Source organism: Talpa europaea (assembly GCF_964194135.1).
Source record: "Talpa europaea genome assembly, chromosome: 16".
NCBI classification, from domain to species: Eukaryota; Metazoa; Chordata; class Mammalia; order Eulipotyphla; family Talpidae; genus Talpa; species Talpa europaea.
Genome location: NC_140084.1, coordinates 4,343,287 through 4,367,773, shown reverse-complemented (window position 1 = coordinate 4,367,773; position 24,487 = coordinate 4,343,287). Strand labels below are relative to the sequence as shown.

At 44.0% G+C, this 24,487-nt stretch overlaps 1 protein-coding gene across 7 annotated transcripts in view; it reads right to left on the bottom strand.

Moving 5' to 3' along the window:
* The window catches only part of FTO (FTO alpha-ketoglutarate dependent dioxygenase), a gene marked incomplete at both ends in the record, with an annotated part of 326,211 nt that overhangs the window by 211,097 nt on the left and 90,627 nt on the right, over nt 1-24,487 (bottom strand). For 3 of the 7 annotated variants that reach the window (XM_084257414.1, XM_084257412.1, XM_084257409.1), the window contains 2 exons: nt 10,500-10,646; nt 18,598-19,219. In XM_084257414.1, coding sequence (XP_084113540.1) covers nt 10,500-10,646; nt 18,598-19,219 — 769 coding nt within the window. Of the gene's footprint in view, nt 1-10,499; nt 10,647-18,567; nt 19,220-24,487 lie in introns of all 7 variants that reach the window. The other 4 variants (XM_084257408.1, XM_084257410.1, XM_084257411.1 and 1 more) reach the window with 3 other exon arrangements.

Sequence of the window (24,487 nt, the reverse complement as noted above, 5' to 3'; positions counted from 1 at the left end):
ACATGTTAAAATTGGTGGCCTTTCTGGCTGAATGACATGTAGTGTTACTTTTGCACTCCACAATATAAAATAAAACAATAATTATCATTTTCCAAAGATCCAAAGGGAAATGCTCAATGAAGAGACCCTCAGAAAAGAGGTACTAATCCCCCAAGGAAAACGATGCCACATTGCCATTCGTGGAAACAATAAGAGTTTTGGTTATTTTCACGGATCTTCCCCCAATCCAACTTCCACAAAAGTGAAAACTCATAAAAACAAGTACAAAGGTGAAGAGGATCTCAAGGTACAGAGTTTTCCTCTCTCTCTCTTTTTTTTAAATTAACTTTAATGGAATGTTTAGTTTGCTGCTGTGAAGAGAACAGATTCTTGAGGTTAATCATTCCTTTTTGCTTTCTAAATATGCAAACAGAATTTTAACACAACTTGGGTAAGACCTGCCTTTTCAGGAGGACAGAGCAGAAACAGAAAGCTGAGGAGGGACAGAGGTTAGGCTGATGTAAAAGCTGAATGAAATCATTTTCTTCTTTTCCCTCTTTATGTCCACGGAGCCTTCACTTCTGCCCACTGCCGACCTCTGGGGACGAGAATGTCCTACATAAAGTACACGCGCGGAACAGAAGCAGCCACTTAAGCCCATAATTTCTGCCACTTCTTGTACCTTTGACCCTCATTAGTCACCCCCTCTCTCACATTTAACTTTCCACTGGCAACTGAGGATGATGATGATGGTTTCCAGCTAGCACCGAGGAAAACAAACAGGAAATTCTCCCAGAATGTTTGGTTAACTTCCTGTCATGAGCAAAGCACTAGTACTGAGTGTAGCGCAGAGTTGAGTATTTGTTCTCAAAACACGCAGCTCTGGGAGATGAGATAAGGCTTCCATACTTGTCACTGTAAGCACAGGGGGCAAGAGAGGAAGCATCCACTCTGATTTTTTTAATTTTTATTTTTATTTATTTATGCATACAAGAACTGGGGTGTAGGCCAGAGGTGGGGGGCAAGTGAGAGGATTCACCAGAGACAGAGTGGGGACAAAACAGGTGGATCTACTGAAATACACTGCTGAGGGGAGCAGTGGGCGAGACAGGAGAAGTCTGCTGCGCCATGTGGGTAGCTCCCTGCCCAGGGATCAAATTCAAGATGCAGAAGTGACAGTGCTGAGATTTAACCCCTAGGCCACCAGGGAGGCCCCCTACTCTAATTTTTAATGCCATCTGTAAACAGGTGGGTTATCCATAAACCTAAATGAAGAGGAAAACTTGACACGGTAGAGAGAACCGAGTAAACAAAAACAAGGGAAAGGATTTGTATTAGGACCAATTGTAGAACAAAACTTTAAAACAAAGTCACTACAATGAATTGACCGAGAACTACAACTTAGGTCTTTCTAAAATTTTTAAATACCTATTGAGCCTAGAAAAATTATTCCACAGGAAGAATTTAAGGAATCTTCCATGATGGGGTATATGGTTTGACCTTGAAATCTGCTGCAGGAAATGACAAATTTGGAAAAATAAACTCATTCTGGTCGTCTAATCCTGAGCTCGAATCTTCAACAAGGGTCGATAAAACCACAACATGTTAGTGGCTTCATTTATGGTCATTTCTCTACCCTCTTCTAGAAGTGGCCAAGAATACGCACAGGATGTGCAACCAGATCAAAAGTCTGTAAAATTGTCTTCTATATCTCATACTCTCAGGTGTTCTGTTACACAGCGAGAGAGCCACGGAGGGCATATGCAGACTACCAGCCAAGGGGGAAACTCTACCCTCTCAACCCAGACGCAGAAATACCCCAATAGAGTGTAACTCTGAAAATAAAAATGAAAGGATAAAAGGATCTCACAGTTCTCAGGAGCACATCCGTCCTCAGCTTCAAAGAACCCAACACATTGTATTATAATCAATTTGGAAGAGATTATACAGCGGATCCCAACACTGTCAACTTGGAAAATTCTGGGATGTCACAGTAATTTGTATGAGATCCGAGGAAGTAAAGTATAGCCACTGAAGGAACAGACTGCTTTGGAAGATTCTAAAAGTTGCCTCTGCAGATCCCCAAGTATTAATGAACAGCCACCTGTTTTAAGGAGGGTCTTCAAACACTTTTCCAGTCTAGAGCTTTCTTTTTCTTTTTTTAAAGATTTATTTATTTTTATACAAGAACCGGGGTACAGGACTGATGTGCGGGAGGGTAAGAGGATTTACCAGAGACAGAGTGGGGAACAGAACAGGCAGACCGACGAAATACACTGCTGAGGGGAGCAACAGGTGAGACAGGAGAGGTCTGCCATGCCATGTGGGACCCTTGCCGGCCGACCGGTATCGAACCCACACTGCAGTGACTGCGGACAGCTTCACAGTGCAGAGCTCAACTGCCTGTACCACCAGCCTGGAGTTTTCAAGGACAGAATCTGCATTTCCTTTTGCCTGTAGGCCAAAGTATATTTTCATGAAATAGGAAAGATATACAAAACCAATGCCTGTCCTTGGTTCATTCATGCACTCACCAACTCAATTTATTTACTAAAGTACTTTGCACGTTCCAAATACTGTGTAAGCTGCTGTTGAGGCCACAAATTTTTAAGAATCTAAAATATATTGGACTAAAGGCATTTTTAGAAAGTTCCAAGAAAGACAGGGAACCTGAGCAAAAATGAAATTAGCCAAGGAGTACCAATGGGGAGAAAGTGCAACATGGTAAATGCCAGGTGGGCTTGAGGGAGCCATTATTAATCAGAACATTATGAAACAGCTTGTGACAGAGCATCACCACAGCAGGATTCTCTATGAGCAAGAACAGAGAAAAGGCACCTCCAAGTTCTGTGGGGGTTGGGAGGGGTAGTGACACGAGACGTCAGGGTCCCAACACAAAAAACGTAGCAGGATTCCGGGCTTTGATGAATATGAAATTTCATCATTTGCAACATTCCCTTTCAACTGACACAAGCTTGGTGATTACAGTAGATCATACTTGCTAATAATGAACCGAGTCACTCTATTTGGTTCTGAAATTAAAAACACCTATGGAGCCACTGTCATATGCTGGCTTTTATATTTCAGAACCAGTGCACAGAGCAAGTATGGTAATCTTATGAAAATGATAAACACCACAGCTTCAAAAATACAAAAGTAATTATGGGGGCGGTGGGGCAACAGAACTTTTAACTTTCTGAGTTACACACTAAAAGCCAAGAGAGCATATCTATACTGGTTATAAAGCTCATCAATTAAGAAAAAAATATATAGAAATAACTATTAACTAACAAAACTGAGCAAGTGTGAGAGAAAGTATAAGTGAGTCAATTCCACATTTTTCTTGTTTTTTCTTTTTTCTTTTTGAAGATTTTTAAAGATTTTTTTTTCTTTTTCTTTTTAAAGATTTATTTATTTTTGCATAGAAGAACTGGAGTGTAGGCCAGAACTGCGGAAGGTGAAAGGATTCACCAGAGACAGAGCGGGGAGCAGGACAGGTGGATGGACTGAAGTACACTGCTGAGGGGAGCAGCAGGGAGACATGAAAGATCTGCTGCACCATGTGGGTAGCTCCCTGGCCAGGGATCGAACTCAGGTTATAGCAGAGATAGTGCTAAGGCTTAATCCCTAGGCCACCAGGGAGGCCCCAATTCCACATTTTTCTTAATAGAGAAACTGATGTGTACATAAAGTTGTTGGAAGAGGAAACAACAGTAGTAAGTATATGTTTAAGAGTGAAGGTGGTCATTAAAGGAAAATATGCAAATACAGTAAAAAGCGGTTACTTTAGAATTTGAGAACAGTGGTATTTTTTCACTTTCTACTCTAGATAATCTTTGACTGTTTGAACTTTTGCTTCTAGTATTTTTTTTATAATAACCACAGTAATATGAATGAGGTACTGACATGAAACAACCCCTAGGACATAGTAAGGAAAAAAGGACTAATGTTGTATGCAATGAAATTCCAATTTCTATTGAAATATGCTATAGGAGGGGCCTCCCTGGTGGCACAAGGGGTTAAGACACAACCTACAAAGCTATCCGCAGCCATTGCAGCAAGAGATAGATCCCCGGCCAGGGAGGTGACCCACATGGCAGCAGACCTTTCCTGTCTCCCCGCTGCTCCCCTCAGCAGTGGATTTCAGTCAATCTGCCTGTTCTGCTCCCTGCTCTCTGGTAAATCCTCTCACCCCCCCACACCTCTGGCCTGTACCCCAGTTCTTGTATGTATAAACAAATAAATCTTTTTAAAAAAAAAGAAATATGCCATAGGAAATGACTAAACAGCACAGTAGCATATATGAACTACATTTACACTAATATAATAAATATAATAAAATAAATTAATACTAACAAAAGGAACAGAGATAGGAAAGTCAAAGAAACTTCCACATTGTTAATTCTATTATAGTTCTTATTATTTAGGTATTCATCTATTACTTATTCGATTTTTTCCTCATTTTTAAAGGAAAAAGTTTCCTTGACTCTATAGTTAATAGAGATGGCATGATTCAGTGGAAGAAAGAATGTGGAAGAAAGCTTTGGTCTCAGAAATAAACAGGCTCTGAACACAAACTTCGCTAGGTATGTCACCTTGACCAAGCTATTATACTCTAAAACTCAATTTCCTTTTGTTAAAAGAGCTTTACTGAGATATATGATTCACCTCCCAAGTCATTCACTGAAAGTACACAATTCAAAGTGTGTTCACAGAGTCGTGGAGACCATGTCCAGAACAAATCTTAGGGCATTTTCTTACCCTAGAAGAACCCACTCCCCAGCAGCAGTCCATCCCCATCGATTTTCTTTTTTTGGAAAAAATCATGGGGGTCACAGGGAAAGAGCTGCCTATGGGATAGGTTTGCTATAAGAAATAAATACTCATCAGAGCCTCCAGTGCAGAGCCGGCCCTTAGGAGCTACTCAGCCAAGGCATTCCCAGTGAAGTCCGAGACATAAATGATACAGAAATAAGCAAAAGGCCTGGTGATGACAAGAGCGTATAAGGGGTAGGTGAATCCTTTCAGGTACCCAGGGATACACTCCAGCTCCTCTTCACAGTCTATTCCTCGAGCCCTGCCCTCTCCGGAATTTTAATGAATACCAAGAAGTCAACCACTGAGTCAAAAACCACGTTTGAAAATGTCAGAATTCAGGGGCCTTCTTTAGAAAGTTCCAGGAGAGAAGCCGCTTTAACCAAGGAAAAAGTGGAAGCAGGCCTGCAGCTGCTGAGAACAGGGGAAGAGCACCCTGAGTCCACACTCGACAAGCAGCTGAAGCCACACTGTCGTGTTTCTCCCTTTCAAAGAGAAAACAGACATGACAGGTGCTCGCTGGGCTGTTCCAGCACTTTCCACTTAAATGGCAATTCCTCAAGCTCGCCGCCAGCAGCCCAGAGTTGTAATTTATTACTGTTTCTCTATTATTCCCTCGCCTCGGCAGAAAGCAGAACATAGCACCTACCTTTCAAGACCCGTGAGAGGTAATAAAGCATAATTATTTAGAATTTATGATTAAGCCATAAATTATGGGTACTTTTTTATTTCAGTTCGTCAGTCAGAGGGGAGGGGAGGAGAGAAAAGGGTGGCAGGATAAAATAACAAAAGGCTTTCCCTTTGAATGAAATGTCTAATTCGGAGCAGGGCTGAGGGACCCCTGCAGGACTGACAGGGACACCCCACTTGCCACAGCTGGTCCCCAGCAGCCCAATGAAGAGGCTGGAAACGCCCAGAGGCCTCTGCTCTCCCTGCACCCAAGCTGCAGACTCCAACTACAGTGCTCTCAACACTCCAGAAACAGAAGGAGGCGTCTGTCAGGAGCTCCGGGCTCGCTGCTCTGAGTCACAGCTACGCCAGAGAAGATGGGTCTGAGCTGTCAAGCACCGCTCACTGGCCAGGCTCTTGGGGCAAACAGCCTCTGCCACGGAGACCAGGATTACCAGGGCTGATTCAACAGGGCCGGATGTCAGCTCTTCTCGTGCTCAAAAAATCAATTAGTGAGGTTGCCCTTTCTTGCACTTCTTCTTTGTGGCTCTGGAAACGTGTATATGTAACAGTTAGATGCAAGGCTAAGCAAGATGGGGAGCAGGAGGCGAGAGAGGAGCATGATGCCTGGCACGCTGTCACCCCTCGCCTGGCTGGTTCTCCAAAGCCAGGGCCCAGGCTCGGGCCTCTTTGATACAACCCCACGTTCAGTCATAGTTGGCAAGATACCTTCCCGTGTATTTTCTTCCTCACAACAACCCTGGGGACAAGCAGTCTTAGGGTGACCTCACCCCAGAGGCCAAGGCGCACAGGGCGCTGACGACACCTGGCCTGCAGACAATGCGGCCAGCATGGGACCTGGTCACCTGAGAGCGAGTGACCTGGCCGTTGCTCTCCCCTAAAATGTTGGTGAAGTGAGGCAGAAACAAAAAGAAACACTGCATTGAGAGTTCTACAGCTTTTCTCGTTTTCTCGCTATGGAATTTCATGCTTGGCCACAAAAGCTTTGAAACAGCTGATGGTTGTCCTAACAGACGTCTGAAAGGGATATTGACTCGGATTTAAGGACGTAAGCGTTAAGAGACCCAGAACAGAATCAGGCAGCGTCACCTGTGAGAAGCTGTGATCGTGCATGAAAGGCCGGGGTGTGAAGACACGGGCCCCTGTGTCTGCCTGGCATTCACCTTTGTCCTAAGACAGCCACCTCCACAGCCAGCTCCTGGTTAATGAACATAATTTGGTTGCTGTCCCTTGAACTGTATAATCTGGCCCACAAAAAAAAAAACAAACCCCAAGTTTGTCTCCCGGCCACTGTCAAGTCCCTCGCTCCCCGCTTACATTTGCTCTATGGAAAACATCTGTGGCGAAGTAAATCATCCTCCCTGAGAAAGGCCAAAGTGTGCTTTTTTTCCCCCTCTTAAGTGTGTTTTGAAGTCCTGGTTGGAAAATTAGTGAAAATTGTAAATCTGTTTGCAAATCTGGTCTTGTCCAACTCTGAGATTAGGGCAAAGATTCTAATTTAAAAGTAAAACCGTGACAACCCCAGTGAAGCGTGTCCTCGGCCCGCGGGCCCGCCCTCTCCCCCACAGGCGGTGGATCTGTTCCAGGCACCCGACACGTTCCCCAGCAGACACCCCTGGAGTATTTACTTGAGACAGCAGGGCTCAGCCTGCACTTCCTCTGCAGACCAATATATTATTATAAATTGAGCTAAACTGTTTCCTTTTCATAAGTGCTGCTAAGTTCAGATTTCAGATACCTGCCCAAGGCTGTGGCCCTCCGTGGGGTTCCTGATACTACTTGGATTTTAAAGAGTAAAGAGGAAAGTTAGCATGAGGCCATAGTTGCTTTTAGTTTTGCTTTGTTCCATTTTGCTTAAGAGGAAACAGAAAAAATTCATTTTGGGCATCAAGTATGTCACCTTAGCAAGAAAACAGCTTCTAAACGTGAATTCTGGGTGCAGTGCCCTTTGCCTGGGCCAGCCCAAAGGAGCAGTCTGCCCATTTCAGCTATTTCACCCATGTCTAAGGGAAGGAGACGGAGATCGGGAACAGGTATTTTGTCGTGGATATCAGATCCAATCAAATCATAACACCGCTTCTGCTTCTCAAGTATAGAAGCTAAAGACACACAATGTTATTTTCAACTGTATCTTCATCATGAATCTAAGTCAAAAGACCCTGGAAGTGCAAGGGACTAAGTCTTAGCACACCAAGCTATCGCCAGGCACTGCAGCATGAGTTGGATTCCCCGCCAGGGAGCTACCCACATGGTGCGGCAGACCTCTTTTGTCTCGCCCGCTGCTTCCGTCAGCAGTGGATTTCGTCAGTTTGCCTGTTCTGTTCCCCACTCTGTCTCTGGTGAATCCTCTCACCCCCTACACCTCTGGCCTGTACCCCAGTTCTTATTTGCATAAAAAAATCTTTAAAAAGAAAGGACAATGTAACTAATATTTTCGTTCTTCATCTATTTTGGAGGCAAGAACCACTTAAATTTAAAAAGAAACGGGGAAGAAGGACGCGCACGGGTCATGTTCATGTCCCCTTTGCTTCCCTTCCTGAGAGTCTCGTCCTAGAGTCACTAGGCGAGGCAGGGGCATCTCCCCGAGGGCAGGTGTGAGGGGAGCAGGGCTCCCACGTTGTGGGGAGAGGGACACGGGGCGTCAGAGCCCACGTGGGTAAGTGTTACTGAGATTTTTTTTTTAAAGTTTGACTTTTTTGTTATTATTAAGAATGTTATGCATATATTACTATTATTCCATCTATATAGAGAGAAAAACACTAGAATATAGTAAAACAAGCATGAAACTGATTTTTATATTCTTCCTTCACAACTTATTTTGCAGGGCTTTTTATCTGCAGTGAGCAAGTACTACTTTTCTATGAGAAAGGAAGACATAAGATGCTATTAAATAAATGGAAGGAGCTGAAACTTAGCCTGTGTGTCCTCAGTTCCTTCATGTAGAGAAAACTGACAAAGCTATTAAAAATGGCACCATTAGGCTCTTGTTTCTTTTGACGATGCAACTCGTTAATAGAAACTCCTGAGCAAAGTATCCGAGGAAAGTGATTTGGGGGCCAAAATTAACAGCCATGTAGACTCAAAGTAAATATCCACATTTGGGTGATACATTTGTTTTGTCCACAAATGACATGTGATAATGAGGCAAAGATTTCAGAGCAGAAACTTAGTTCCCAAAGCAAGGTGGGGACGGACAGAGAGGGGATGACCTTAACCCTAAATACACCCCCACACAGATTTCACTATATCGGGGTCAAGTCTAAGTGGTCCCGTTCGGAGTGGGGAAATGTAATGACACCAACGACCCACTCTGGCCCTGTTCTGCCTCATACTGAGAGAACATAGGAAAATCACTCAAAAGAAGAATCTCTACAACACCTTCTGAGGCTTTAGGAGACTGAATGACATGGCTGATGTGGAACTGGTTTGTAAACTGTAAAGTGGTGTGCAAATGGAAAGCAGTCGGGGTTTGCTGAGATCCAGGCTCAACAATTGCAGGACTCACCCTACCAGAGGAATTCAAGCGGTAAAGAAACGTATTAGTAAACATACCAATGAATCCGATTGTGAAAAGGAACTTCCCTATAAAATAACCTTCCAACCTTCCTGCTGATGCTAGGGGGAAACTCTCCGATTGGCACCATGACACCGTTAACAGGTCCCTAACAGTTACTTACTCATCTCTCATAGACAGTCTGAAACTCAGACACAGTATCTTCAGCAATGAAAGCAGCAGGTGCTCAGTACTGTTGGGGTACAGGCCAGAGATGCAGGGGTGGGGGCGGTGAAAGGATCCACCAGAGACAGAGTGGGGAGCAGAACAGGCAGACTGACTGAAATACACTGCTGAGGGGAGCAGCGGGCGAGACAGGAGAGGTCTGCTGTGCCATGTGGGTTGCTCCCTGGCCGGCTGGGGATCGAACTCGTGCTGCAGAGGCTGCGGACAGCTTCATAGTGTGGCACTTAACCCCTTGCGCCAGCAGGGAGGCCCAGTACTGTTTTACTTTCTCTACATATTTACAAAACATTTTGAATTATGCCAAGGGATGGTTTTCCACTTGACAGTGATATAAAATCTCCTTCAAAGTAAGTTCATCTTAGTAAATGAAAAGAAGCAAGTTTATTTTAAAGAGAAATGGTACATGATACAGGTAGTACAAGAACAAGAACAGGCAGCACAATGGCAAGAACACAGAAGTTGAAAGACTGAAATTTGGAAAACACTTAATGAAGCAATGGCCTGAAGAGTTATTCCAAATTCTGAATTCCTAGAAGACAAATTCCAAGTATTATCCGTCTCCAATATCTCCCCTAGAACCTTGACAGGGCCTGGATCAGAGCGGACCCTCAAAGTAATCAATCAATCATGAACTGATTCTGATCATGAATGCTGGGTTTGAGTCTTGAGGCTCCTGGCTCTAAAACAAACGCAGAAGCAGATTTCCCCAGGCAGGGAAAAGCAAGATCCACTCTGAAAACTCAGAAGGTAGAACCAAGAGGAGAATGAACTCTGGGGAGCTTTCTGAGTAAAGCTGGAGAACAAGAAGGAAGTCCAGAAACTTAGAGCCAAAAAGCAAAAACCAACTCCACGGTTTCGGTTAGCCTAACCACAGCATAAAAATTGCTTCCAGAGAACTAAATGAGGAGAGGAGAGAAAGACCCAGCTATTCAGGGAAGAACTAAATTCAAAACTAGAAAAAACTCTCTCGTTAAGAACTTATAGAGGCAGGAAAATACTTTTAAGACTTTACTCTGATGAGTTGATTTAGATGATTTAGTAGTTCTGATGAAGAATCCTAAAAATTGTTTTGTGCATTTGGGGAACGCCACAGACACTGAGGATGAAAAGAAAAGCAACTTTAAAAATCAGCAGTATCTTTAAAAAAAAAAGAAACTGACGTACATAAGTTTCACTATTACTATAAAATACCTGAAAAGTAAATGTCAAAACATGTACCCAGTAATCTAGAATGTAGAAAACAGAGCATCAACATAGTTTTGAGCCTCCTAGTTACCGAGCATGAAATAGCAGTCTCCTTGGTGAAGGGGGATGGCCAGGCCAGGGGTCTCTATGTCCCACGAGATCTTAAAGCCCACATGCCAGGTGTCAGGGTCTCTGCCTTCAAGTTCAGGGTCATCATCACTGTCTTCTTCTTCAGGGCCTGTCAGAAGAGAAGAAAATAATCAGAAAACAGATGCTTCCACTGACGTTCTGGATGTTATAATAGTTTTCTAAGGAATAATTGAAGTTTTAATAAACTATTGATAGTTAAGTGATGTGGAGCCTCCTTTAATGCCACATTAAAAAAAAAAAACACACTTAGGAATATTTGTAATATGCCATTTATTTCTTAAGCAAAAAAATCTTAAAGCAGTGAGGAAATAACCTTGGCTAGTAAGCAGAGGAAGAAAGACATTTTTGTTAAATTCCATGCAAATAAATTAGAAAATCTAAGTTAAATGAATAGATTTTTTAGAAAATATTAATTATTAAAACTGACTGCAAGAAGCAATAGAAAAGTTAAACAAGCCAAGGGGGTATAGAGGAAATTGTCAAAGAACTCTCTCTCAGGAAAAAAAAGATCCCAAGAGCTTCACAGGAGAATTTTACCAATAATTAAGGTGGTAGCACTGAGCATGGATGTTGGAAGAAGCGCTGATCTTCACAGGCAAACGGGCGTGGCTGCCTACCCTCCCCTCCAACTTCACCTGGCACCCTTCTCAACATGGCACCAATGAAGCCTTGACTGACAGAGACAGGAACTGCAATCAGTGTTTCTGACGTCGCCCATAAATCCAGCACCTTTGAAATGTGCTCACTGAAATAATGTTTGCTTGAAGATTTGCTTCCCTCCTTGTGCTGGGTAGGAAGGAGGGAAGCTGTATTCCAGGCACATTTTTTATTGCCTAAGTACAGTGTGCTCCCTCTCTCAAAAAAATTAACTTGTAATTATCTATAGCAACTGCAACTGATTGTTCTTGCCCCACGTTATTTTGAAAACAGACAGAAGCAATAGGTTCTTACTTGCCTTTAAGCTTCAATAACCCTGGAAAGATTTTAGACGTCTCAGTGTTAGATGAATTCCCAGCTCCCGCTAACCCTGCTGTCAAAGAATGCTAAGTTTAAACATCAGGCTTAAAAGGTTAAAACATCCTCCCAAATAACCTATTTGATTTTTTTTAAGATTTATTTATTTATGCATACAGGAACTGGGGTGCAGGCCAGAGATGTGGGGGGTGAAAGGATTCACCAGAGACAGAGTGGGGAGCAGAACAGGCAGATCTACTGAAATACACTGCTGAGGGGAGCGGCGGGTGAGACAGGAGAGGTCTGCTGCACCATGTGGGGTACTCTCTGGCCGGCCAGGGATCAAACTTGTGCTGCAGAGGCTGTGGATTGCTTCATAGCGCGGTGCTTAAACCCCTTGCACCACCAGGGAGGCCCCCTATTTGATTTTTTTATGCTAACTCATTTTTGAGAAAAAAAATTAACTGCCTTTAATAAAAGATAAAGGCCATCAAATATTTTGTTTATGTGTTTCAGCTGTATGCAACCTCTGTGACATAGGAAACAAGATAGAAACTGAGCATGAAGGAAGAGATTAAAGTTCCAATCACATGAAAGACATCACTTGAAATTCTGTAACCTATTTAACAAGATACACCATTAATACTCTAAGTATATATTCATCATCACCAAATATGAAAAAATAGCCTGACTTTCTATTCCCTTACCCAAGTGCTAAGACTAAGACTGACGCTAGCAATTATTTTCTGTCTTCTCTTCGCCCCACATCTAAGGGGCCTCAGCAGTGAGTCCCTTCCTGACCATGTCACTGAACTTGAAGCAGAGAAGCCCAGAAGGTGCCGGTGGCCAAGTGGTACACAACGGCCAACGATGCCATCTCTGTCCGGCTCTGACCTCTGACATTTCTTGGTCAGGGACAGGGAATACGTTTTTTAAGAGCCCTGGTTAAAAAGAACAATGGCCCAGTGCATATACAGATCATCGAGTCCGAGTTGCAAGGGTGTCGGGGGAAGGTGGATAGGCAGGGGACAGGGCAAGCGAAGTGGGCAGAGGCCAGGCCATGGAGGGCTAGACTTACACTGATGGACTCTCTCATATATCCAATCTGTTTTTCAAAATGACCCCCCAGAATACAGAAGTTTCTATGTGCAGACTTGGGATAATTTTTCAAGACACCTTTTGAAAGTAATGACAAGTGGCATAAGCCAGAGAACATTCGGGAAACACTCCTGAAGGGCTCGATCCGTAAGAAGGACAGGGGCACTAAGGAGATGACTCCGGCCAGAGACCTACGATCCAGAAAGGCTTTCTGCGATTGCTCCTGAGGAGCGCAGCGTGGGACCTGCGCTGACACAGACCACCTCCCTTCTCCTCCTCAGTCCCTGAGGAATGAATATTCGAAGAAATGAAGAATTCAGCGAAGTATAAAGAGAAAACAAAACAGCAGGCTTAGAATCTCTAACTGAAAGTTGTTCTCAGATGCCTGGAAACAAGCATTTCAGGACAAACACGGTCTCCTGACCCAGATAAATTGCAAAATTAATGATACGTTTTCTGGGATTTTAGGAGAAATACTGAAAACTCTTTACTGAAAATGTGAAGCCCTTCAAAATGATGCCTGGCTCTGGCAGCTCTCAGATTAAGCATTTGGGGGGAAAATTAAGAATAAACATTCATATACATTGGAAAAGCTCATGACACCATATTTCATGGACGGGGGTGGGAAGAAAGTAAAAGTGAGAAAAGGAAAGAGAAATTGCTTTGAGGGTTCTTGGCTAAAGCTGCAAAACCACTGCATTATCTGAGGTAAAATATGAAATGAGGAAAGGAAGCAGGCTAATTCTCAAACAATGCATTCTTCAAACCAGAGCCTCTAACAAAAGAGATCGTTATACCTTGGGCCACCTCAGGAAAGTTTACCAAGAGAGTCCCGGAGACTCACAGGAAACCTTTATGTTGTAAATAACGCAGAAGACCAGACCAAAGTGGATTAATCCAAAGAGCAGAGAGCCTGATGTAGGGCTCAGGGTAGATGGTGGAGACCCAGCTTCTCTCCATCCCACCCAACGTTCATGAAAAAGGAAAAGGGTGGCCCCAAAACGATCGCAGTCACTGGGGGGCTGTCGAGATGTTCACCTGGCTCAAGAGAGGAAAGTGACTCCAGAAAGAGGCAAAAAATGAAGGGGGAGAAACTGGCCCTGTTCACACAGTGAATGTTGTACCAAGGCCCATCTGCCTGTCTTCTCTGGAGAAGGGTCTATTCAGCGCCTGCGCCTGTTTTGACTGGGTTCTTCGTTCCCTTTTTATTGAGTTGTATGAGCTCTTTGTAGATCTTGGCTGTTAGGCCTTTGTCCGATGTCTAATGTGCAAATACTTTCTCCCATTCAGTAGGTGTCTTTCTGTTTTAATCATAGTTTCTTTCCCAGTACAGAAGCTTCTTGGTGTGATATCACCCCCTTTGTTTACTTTTGCTTTTACTTTCCTTCCAGTCTCCAAAGACATCCCTGTAGCCAATGTCGGGGATTGTTTTGCTTCTGTTCTTTTCTGTTTGGAATGGATTCTAGTCTGGTATCCAAGCCTTTCATCCATTTTGAGTTAATGTGTGTTTACGGTATGAGAAAGTGGTCTAGTTTCATTTCATTTTCCTACGTGGGGCTCACCAATTTTCCCAGCACTATTCATTGCAGAGACTTCCCTTTCGCCACTGTATGCTCCTGGCCTTTTTTTAAATGTGACCTTCTAAAGGGGGGGGGGGCTGTCTTTCCTATTTAAAACTGTAAGCGGGGCCTCCCTGGTGGCACAGCGGGTTAAGCGCTGCTCTGTGAAGCTATCTGCAGCCTCTGCGGCATGAGTTCGATCCCTGACCAGGGAGAAACCCACATGGCGAGCAGACCTCTCCTGTCTTGCCCGCTGCTCCCCTCAGCAGTGTATTCAGTCCGTCTGCATGTTCTGCTCCCCGCTCTGTCTCTGGTGGATCCTCTCATCCCTCCCCTGGCATCTCTGGCCTGTACCTCAGCTCTTGTATGCATAAATAAATCTTTAAAAAATAAAATAAAAAATAAAACTGTAAACCTGGGCCTCATCCTTGACATACAATCTCTTCATTTATTTTCTGTCTCCACTTGCTGGGATAAAAACTCCACGAAGGCAGGGATTCTTTGTCATTGTTATATGTTTAGCATCTAGCAGAGTGCTTGGCAAATAGTAAATGCTTACCGTTGATTCAATAAATAATAATTACTTCTCATTTGACTTATAGGACCAAACAAGTGTTCCTGAGCAGTACAAGTGACTTCAAAATAAACTGACAAGATATAACACAACACAGTGAAAGCAAGTTCAAAAGAGTTTCAAACCTTAGACAGGGAAGCTGGGAGGCTAAGAAAAACATTAATAACAGAGCATTTTTTAAAATTACGAATGCTCCAAAACTCTTAGCTGCCATTACAATCTCTCTTTCCACAATCTCAGAGGTAAGCTAAGAAATGTAAAGTTACTCGTTTCAAAGAATTGAGTACAAATTTATGGGAACAAATTTTCATCCGTAAATGTGCTCAGCTTTTCCTGCTCAAAGACAAGGATGGGAAATCTAAAGTTCAAGTAAACCACTGCCAAGCCCTACTTTCTAAGGTGCCCCATACTCGGCAGGAGTCAGGGACTGCTCTTCTTCCTTACCCTCCTTGACCTGTCACAGGGGTTCTGGAATCACTCTGAGAATGTGCAATTTTAATTAGTTAAAATTCTTAAGAATTATTTTTCCTGTGACAAAGTCACAGAAAATATGTTTTCTCCCAAAAAACAAAGATAATAACCAATAGTTACTGTTCAAGTGATTTTTTTTTTGAAGGTGTTCTAGTCAAAGAACGAGGTGTAGGAGCATATTAAGCTATTTTTAATACCTTCTCTGCTGAAATTTAGTTGGGTTTTTGTTTTGTTTTGTTTTCAGATCTAGAAGCAATTGTCAGCAAAGCCAGAAGAGAGAAATCAAATACTTGGCCTATTTACACATGCTTCCCTGAAGCCATTCCTGATTAAAAATTGTACCATTTCAATCTTGCTACTGTAGATAGCTATTAACCAGAACGGCTTGTCAAGCCAATGAATTCAGCATATAACCACCTGTGTTCTATACAAATTACTTCTCAATGACCTCTACTCAAGGAAATAAACCAAAGAGGGATGCTTGGTTCAAATCCACATGAAGATTTCACCGGGAAAAGGTATTGAGAGCCACGTCCTGAGGGACATTCAGCTTCAGCACAATTTTATTTCAGCAGGAAGCACTTGCTTCCGCTTCTGAACTCTCAATGCATTTACCTGACCCTCTCCTGTGGCGTGAAAACCTCTCTTATCACTTCAACAACTATATAACCTTGGACAAGTCACTTCCGTTCTCTCCACCTCAGTGTTTTCATCTGTAAAACGAGACACCTAAACGAGGTCACTTTGAAACTCCCTTCCAGACCTGAATTTCATCATCTCACAACTAAGATCACAGAAGCACCCCTCGCCCGCCACCCTCTCAAGGCAAGAAGGGCCCTTCACGCGCCTTTGCAGCAGCCATGCTGTCTAGACACCCTAATTGAATTTCCCTGTGCGTGACAAGGACACAGAAAACAGTGCAAGTCTCTAGTTACCAGTCTACCTCCTTTAAGGCCTTCCCAAGCCCAACTACGACTTCATCCCAAAGACCCCGTTCAAGCCCATCCCTCCCAAGCTGGCTGTGTTATAAGGCCAGAGAAATAAACTCATTCATTGTCACTTGGAAGAGATGCACCCACCAGAAAGTCCCAAGGCACATGCTTTGTAAACCATCACACCCAACGTCACATGGGCAGTCAGAGACCTAGAGAAAAGCTCCACTTCACAGAACAAACTAAGCCGAAGTACCCCCATCCCCTGATGGCAGAAAGCTGGGCAGGCCCTTTGGAGGAGAGAAGAGAGACGGGAGAAGGAAGCGGATGGGTCCTGGCAGGATGAGCAAGGATCCTCCTCACCTGCCAAGGGAGAATGACATTAGTGCTGTGCCCACAGGGCTGCAAAGATAAAATGAGCTCAAACATGAAAATGCTTATCTCGGTGCTGTTCGCACAGTAGGTGCTCAATAAATGAGGCATCCCGGTATTGATACTGTTCTAGAGGGGAGCCTGGGAACCTCAGGGGTTAAGGGAACAAAGGATTTACACTGTCTTTGCAGATGTGAATTCAGTAGTACCCTCAGGCAGGTGATAACTGCATGGATAAGCCTTGCATTACATATATATTTGTGTATGTCAGTTGCGTGTGTGTGTGTGTGTGTATTTTATCAGTCTAACTACTCCCAGCCACAGAAACTATTCATTAAAAATTTAAATTCCTTTCTAAAAGATATTCTAGGTTTCAAAAACCACTTGATCACCCACGCTCTTAGGAGGACAATAGGACTATTAAACTGTAGGGCAGAGAGCAAGGGGGAACACAAAGACATCTTTGTAGCAATCGGAGCTATCACATACCACTGCCTCAGTTTCACAGAGTTGTCTCCTTAAGAAAGAAACTAACAAACTTCATTGTTCTTTCACATCAGAGTCCTGGGATGTGATAGTTCTTAAATCCCTGGCAAGGACTTATTAAAGATCAGAGGCTTGCAGTCTTTTCCATCAGGACAGCATCAAATCCCCTTCCAGCAATTTTCTTAGGTCGGCATCATTATTTGAGATGCCAGGGAAATGGGTGAAATATCCAACCGCTACACTAGTTCCTTGTTTCAGGCTGAAAGCATAAAGGTAAAGTTCGAAAACACATTTGCTGTCCTGAAGGCATTTTTGAGACTGGGAAGACGGTAAGAAAGACTCTAAGAAATTTAAAGAGCACCCTAAGAATGTCTTCTCTAAATCCCTTTTCCAAGACAGTCATTTTAGGAAACAAACAACAATATCCAATTTAAAAGCTAGAGCTTTCACAAAACAATATCCTTAGACGTCCCAGTTCTTTCCCTGATGGGTTATCTAGAACTCTGGTGTACTTAGCAGCTTCCAATAAACAAGTAGGAGACGTAAACAGACAAAAGAACCAATATTTTGTTGAGTATTTCAGATGATCAGGCAAAGAGGCAGCCAGCAGCCATCGCCTGTCCTCTCTGTAGGTTGAACTTCTTTTTTATGACCCAGTTCTGAAATCCAGTGGAGCCATAAACTGACTATAGCAGGAAGAAAATCTGGGTAGGCCACAAAAAAGGCCTAAGATCTCTGTTCCAAGGGGACCAATGTTTCAGAATCTCCAAGAACGAGTTCATCACAGCAACCTATTAGGTCTAAAACTGCAGAATTGATGGGGGGATCGACTGGGGGGTGAGGGGGGTGGAGGGGTGTTGGAGAGTTTCCTGAAAATAGAGAACTGTCTGCTTTACAAAACCCACTCAACTGCTTCTGGCAAGGAAGGACAGTAGTCAATAGTGCATGAAGCCAAGAACAAGTCCGTATTTGACAAATCACTCCCATCAAGACACTGATGTCAACCATAATAAAATATTTTGGCAAGACTGGAAATGTGCACCTGTGGGAACCTGGTAAGGTTTGACAGACTTTTGTTTTCCGGGCCCTTTATCAGCAAGTTAATTATAGCAACTGTGCACCCACTCTGAGCGGCAGAGAGGCAGAGGCTGTGCAAAACCAAGGTGCTGCTCTCCTGGGCGTGGGAAAGACAAGAGGACAGCAGCTTGCACCCGAAAATACGCCGAGTGCAGTGTAGCAGTGAGCACAACAGCTCAGCTAGGTGAGAATGAGGCATATTCTGCAGATGTGCGAGCGTGCAAGTCTAAAAGACCCATCACACCTCTACACACACACACATGTATGGGTGTGCACATGCATAAACCCATGTGTGTACATGTATGTGCACATGCATAAACCCATGTGCACACGTGTGTGCATACAAGCCTGCGTGCGTGTGTGCATGACATGTATGCACACATTCACGCTATTGCAGAAGCAGACATGCACACCCGTGTGCATGCACACACACATGTGCACACACGCACAGACCCCCGAGCCTCCAGGATGGCAGGCACGTCACACTGAGAGCTGCTTTTCTGGGGCAGCTGGTACCTTCGCAGCTGTAGCTGTACACCGCCACCGCCGACCTGTCCACCAGGTTTTCATCGTGGTGCCAGCTCACGGCCATCTTCCCCATGCCAAAGTAAGGCTCCTCTTTCAGGTACGGCATTTTCTGGGGATCCATGAAATTCAGCAGAGTCATGTTGTATGCGGCTCTGTTCCTCAGCTCCACTTCGTCTGGTCCTTCATACCCCAGGCCAACCCTGGGGAAGTCAGGGCCTATGCACACCGGCACCGCATCGATGTTATCCCTGTCCTTGGCGGCGAGTTCTTCCAAAGCCTGCAGGGTCTCTATCTGCAGGTATTCATTGAGCTTCAGGAAGGTCTGACAAGCAGTGGCTATTTCGGCCTCATTGTATTTCGCATCCACACCCTTCTCCGGCCAGGGGACCGTGAAGAGCCTGGTGTTCAGGTACTTGTAGGTGCAGCCCGGGCTCCCAATCAGGATGCGAGACACGGGGGTGAGCACATCTTTGCCCTGCACCCTGACAAGGTCCCGGAACAGGCAGCCATGCTTGCGCAGCGCAAGGAAGGCTTCCTGGACCTCCTTGTGGAGCTCCTCAGGAACGCTGGCGGCTTCTCGGAGAATCAGCTTAGGGTATTTCAGCTGCCACTAAAAGAAAACCAAAGAAAAAATATGTGTTTACAGATAGCAATGATTGTATTATTTCCAAAACTGTGCTTCTGTGCAGGCATTGGAGAAACATAACTCTTAGGCGGTATTTCTAAAGTGGATTCATCTCCGTCCAGCCTAAAACAGAAAACCAAATCAAACAGATACCATCAACTCGCCAGTCAAGATTCTCAAGTCCAAGTTCAAACAATTAAGAATCTTTAAGAATCTTTAACATGAGCACAATAATAATAATTTGAGCGTTGGTCTGCTGCTCCCCACCCTCTATTTGTCTTTCATCCTAAGGCCTTCCAGAAAACACAACTTTGTAAAGTACCTGCTTCGCACATTCATGCTTGCTATGTGCCATGGCTATTCTCAGTGGCTTCTACACACCAACTCACTCACTCCTCACACACTTACTAGGTAGTACTACCACTAACTCGGTTTACAAGTGAGACTACTGGAGCATAGGCACGTTTTTAAAAACTTACCCAAAGTCACACAGCTAATAAATAATGGAGCTAGAATCTGAACTCGCTGGGGCCCAGTGCACAAGTTCTTTAAACACTAGATCACACTCAACGCTTTGAAAGAACAATCACTGCTCTTTGGAGCTTCCCAAGGACACAAGATCCAAGACAATTTCTTTCACAACTACAAGTCTTGGTAAAGGCTGAATAAATAAATGAACAAGCGAAAAGGATGAATTAGGAATTCCACAGCACAGAGACAGTTGGGATAATTCTACTGGTACCACCAGAGGAGAGAACCACAAGATAATTCCTTCTTATAATAGGGGTTAAATGATGCAGCTTAGGACTCCATTAACTATTTAATCACTACTTCTGTCTCCGGGGGCTGGAAATAAGAATTGGTATCAAATCAGAGTTCCCTGATTCTATAAAATGACACTGACTTTTTTTTTTTTTAATCCAACCACGGGATTTTACATTTACCCTATAAAGCTTCATCTGATTGCTTCCTTCTTAGTATTTGCTCCACAATGTTTTTGACATAATTCCTTCCGCAGCCTCCTTCAACAATTACCGATGTACGTGATGAACAAGTAAAGACAATTTACTCTTCAATACATTTTCCTCATTCAACATGTCTCTATAGAGCACCTACCAAACACTAGGCAGAGAGAAAGTTCTTGCCCTCATAGAGATTTGGGTCAAATCAGGTAAACAGATGAGGAAAGGCAATTCCAAATTGTGTTAAGGCAGAAAGAAATCAGTAGGAAATCTGTCATCACAATAAAAAGACTCGCTAAGGAGCTGGCATCTAGGCTGAGGTCTTCAGGGTGGGGGAATGTGCCAGCCTTTGTGCCAAACTCGAGAAGCACAACCAAAAATTACAAAGGTGCAGGATGGATGGCAACCAAGCTATTCTAGAGACAAGAATAACCTACAGCTTCAGTACAGCAGAGGGGTCAGAGGCAGATGACCAGCAACAGGGATGAAGAGAAAGGCAGAGGCTGGAAACTCAGAGTCTGGAGGTCAGTCAGGATTCGACTCTAAATGCACTGCAGGACTTGTGGGGGGGGGGGGCAGGTTGGGAGGAATTATTGGGTTTATATTTTATAAAAAATCACTCTATTAAAATATCAGGCATGGGGCCTCCCCGGTGGCACAGCGGTTGAGCGCTGGGTTGCGAAGCTGCCTGCGGCCTCTGCGGCGCCGGTTCGATCCCCGGCTGCTCCCCAGCCACCGGAGGAGGGTCCCACATGGCGCGCAGACCTCTCCTGCCGCCCGCTGCTCCCCTCAGCAGTGTCCTTCGGTCCTTCTGCCTGTTCTGCTCCCCGCTCTGGCTCTGGTGAATTCTCTCACCCTCCTGCTCTTCTGACTGTACTCAGTGCATGTATAAACAAACAAACAAACAAACAAATAAATAAATAAAACATGCCTCTTAAAAAATTAAAAATAAAATAAAATATCAGGCATGGACTGGAAAGAGGCAAATGTGAAAGTGGAAAATCCTACCACATGCTAGTACAACCGTCAGGAAGAAAAGTGATGATGGTCCAGATTGGAGACAGAGATGAAAGGACAAGTGAGAATTTTACAGGCAGAGCAAAAGGACGGACTATTGATTAGGGGTGAGGGGTGAGATCTCCAAGGAAAACCATACAAACACAGAAGGGTCCCAAATCAGTTTCTGCTTGCACAAGACAGCCCGTCCAATGAGACCACGGAGAAAATCAAGGGAGTATATTCCTGCAGAAGTCAAGAGAGAGGATGGTTTCAAGGTGGCTAGGGTGGTCAACCATGTCAGTTGCCTCTGAGAGGCCAAGGGAGTTGAGGCCAGAAATTATCCACTAGATGTGGCAGCATGGAAATCACTGGTGACAGTGACAGGAGTAACTTCAGCAGGGTGGGGGGAACAGGTCAGATTAGAATGGGATTATGAGGAAATGAAAGAAGAGTAAGTAAGTATGAGTATCTGTATGAGTGATTCTGTTGCTGAGAAGAGGAAAACAGAGCGGCTGATGGAAAACAAGTTAGGTCAAGGAGTGAGCTTTTCACAATGGAAGGCAGCAGCATACACGAGTCTGTCTGTATACTCCTGGGAACTACAGCAAAGGAAGAGGTTGATGTCACAGAAAAAAGAGAGATTAACCAGAGGATCAAAGTCCTTGAGTGTCTACAGCGGCAATCTCCCAAGGGAGATACCCAGACCCTGGGGGACTTGGACAGCAATCTGCTAGAGTCCCAAGTGGGTGCGGGGGATACGCAGCTATTTTAATTTTAATCTAAAAAAAAAAAAGAAATCGGGCCTCCCCAGTGGCGCAGCGGTTGAGCGCTGGGTTGCGAAGCTACCGGCGACCTCTACGGCGCCGGTTCGATCCCCGGCTGCTCCCCGGCCACCGGAGGAGGGTTCCACATGGCGCACAGACCTCTCCTGCCGCCCGCTGCTCCCCTCAGCAGTGTACTTCAGTTCTTCTGTCTGCTCTGCTCCCCGCTCTGGCTCTGGTGAATTCTCTCACCCTCCCGCGCTTCTGACTGTACCCAGTGCTTGTATAAATAAATAAAAATAAATCTTAAAAAAAATTAAATTAAATTTAAAAAAGAAATCAAGTTTTACTCAAACAGGCATGTGCACGCATGTGTATGTATGTGTGGGTATATATGCACATGCATACACATAGACACACATGTAACATGAGCACTATCACAAAGCAGACAGGAAGACTCAAGGAATGGTAGTTTGTCTTTCTATTTAACTAGTGTTGGTGTGTGGCCGTCACTTACACCCCCTTGAGAGAGCCTCTGTTTACATTTCTCCCCAACTGCACATTCAGGAACCCCACTTCGGCAGCTGGAAATTGGCCATGGTGGAGTATTTGCAGCTCAGAAATTAAAAGATACTTAACATTCAAAGCTGCTTCTCATCCAGAGAGTCAACTGCTAACCATTTAGTAGGATACCATTGTACGCTGTCAAAATTTGTTACCAACAGGAGTATAGGATCAAATAACATTTGGATCGGAGAAAAAAATGCTCCCAATTTGAGGACTAGCTGGAAGAAGAAAGAAGATAAAAATTCACATAGGATTCAAAATTTGCTAATAGGTGGATAACTAGTTTCAGGGGGCACTGGAGGGAGAAAGTACTTCAATTTTCTCCATGAGAGTCACTAAGTAACATGAATCACTAAGTAAGAATGTGTGCAGGTGATTAGGGCTGTCTGCCAAGTGATTCTGGGCTCCCCTCCTCCCATCACCCAGCTGTTTGGGCCCACTAGAGAATTCAACTTCCTGGCCCCCTTAGGATGGATGAAACATGTGGCGACTTCTGCCTGGTGAAAAATGATGTCACCTCCAGCTCAGAGCATTTCAGTGCCAGTGCCGGACCCTCCAGAATACCTGTGCTTTTAGGTATTAGATCCCTGAGTTACTACCTTAGTGGGTAGTGAGTGACTCTGAGAACCCACAAATAACATGGAAGTGAAAAAAAGAAATATTGCTGGGTGAAACCACTGAGATTTGAGGGCTGCCTGTTATTACAGCATAATCTAGCCTACCCTGACTGATCCACTATACAAGAAATAGAAGAGATGCAGGAAGTTTCGGGAAGGATGTGAAGGGAAATGAATTAGTCAAATCTGAATATGGGAAAATGATTTTTCCAGGGAAGCTCAGTAGGATTACTGTAGAATACCGTGCCTTCCACTGTGCCAGTGTGAGAGATGTGGTTGTGAATTTAAAGGGACACAGAGCAGGGTTTCATAGCACACACTGTCACGGAGACTGTCAGGGCTACACTTAGGGCATATACCTTCTATATTGCATTTGGAAAAGAGAATTAGAAATAGCATTCTTTCTGTTTACACAGCCCAGTAAGAGAGCAATACAATTGAGTAAGTAAGAGACAGAACATTCTGGAGTCATGAGCAATAACTAATTTTATGAATTGCTGATTCTCTGAGCAAGTGCCTGAGGCCTTCATCCATGTATCTGAAGCACAGCTACCTAATATCAGTGATTAAGAAGGAAATTCCTCCATGCTTTCTAGCAATTTCCAGCGTCTGTTAAATAAATCCTTGGTATAAAATGTAAAGAAAAAGGAAGATTACTCCCAAGAAATTTGTTTTAGAAGACACCCCCTCTGGGACTGAAAGAGGAAGAGAGTGCGTTCGTGCACACTCATACACACCCTCACGGCTATGTTCACTGTCCACCAGGTCCCAAGACTGCAGAAGAGAGATTTATTTAACATGGGGGGATTAGAACTCTAAAAACGTGGGGAATTCACATAATGCTAGGAGTGTCACACGTAAATACCCCGCCATCAAAACATTCCAAATATACAGCAATAATAATAACATAGGACAGTATTTTGAAAATTTCTTCCCATGGTACCCCAAGTCCCTTTCCCTCTCATCACCTCTGCTCCTTTTCCTGGGGTCCCTGGGCCAGCACTTCAGCACTTCCCCACTAACTGCACTTCCCCTATAAGTAGACTATTTCCCCTCATGCTATACCTAGCAGGCCCTTCTCTTTCTTCAGGCACGTTCTCCAATGAATCTTCCTTGATTTTACTCTCAAATAGGTATCTGCCAGAATCATTCATCACACACTTTTCCTTATCTTTCATAATACTAATCAATTTATATGGAATATTTATTTGAACTATTCACTATTTAATAAGCTCGACTCCAAGAGTACAATCTTCCAGGGAGAGATGACAGAAATTTTATTCTCTGTTATACTCATAGCACTTGGCTTAAATATCAGTGCTCAAGACTTCCTTATAAGAATAAAAG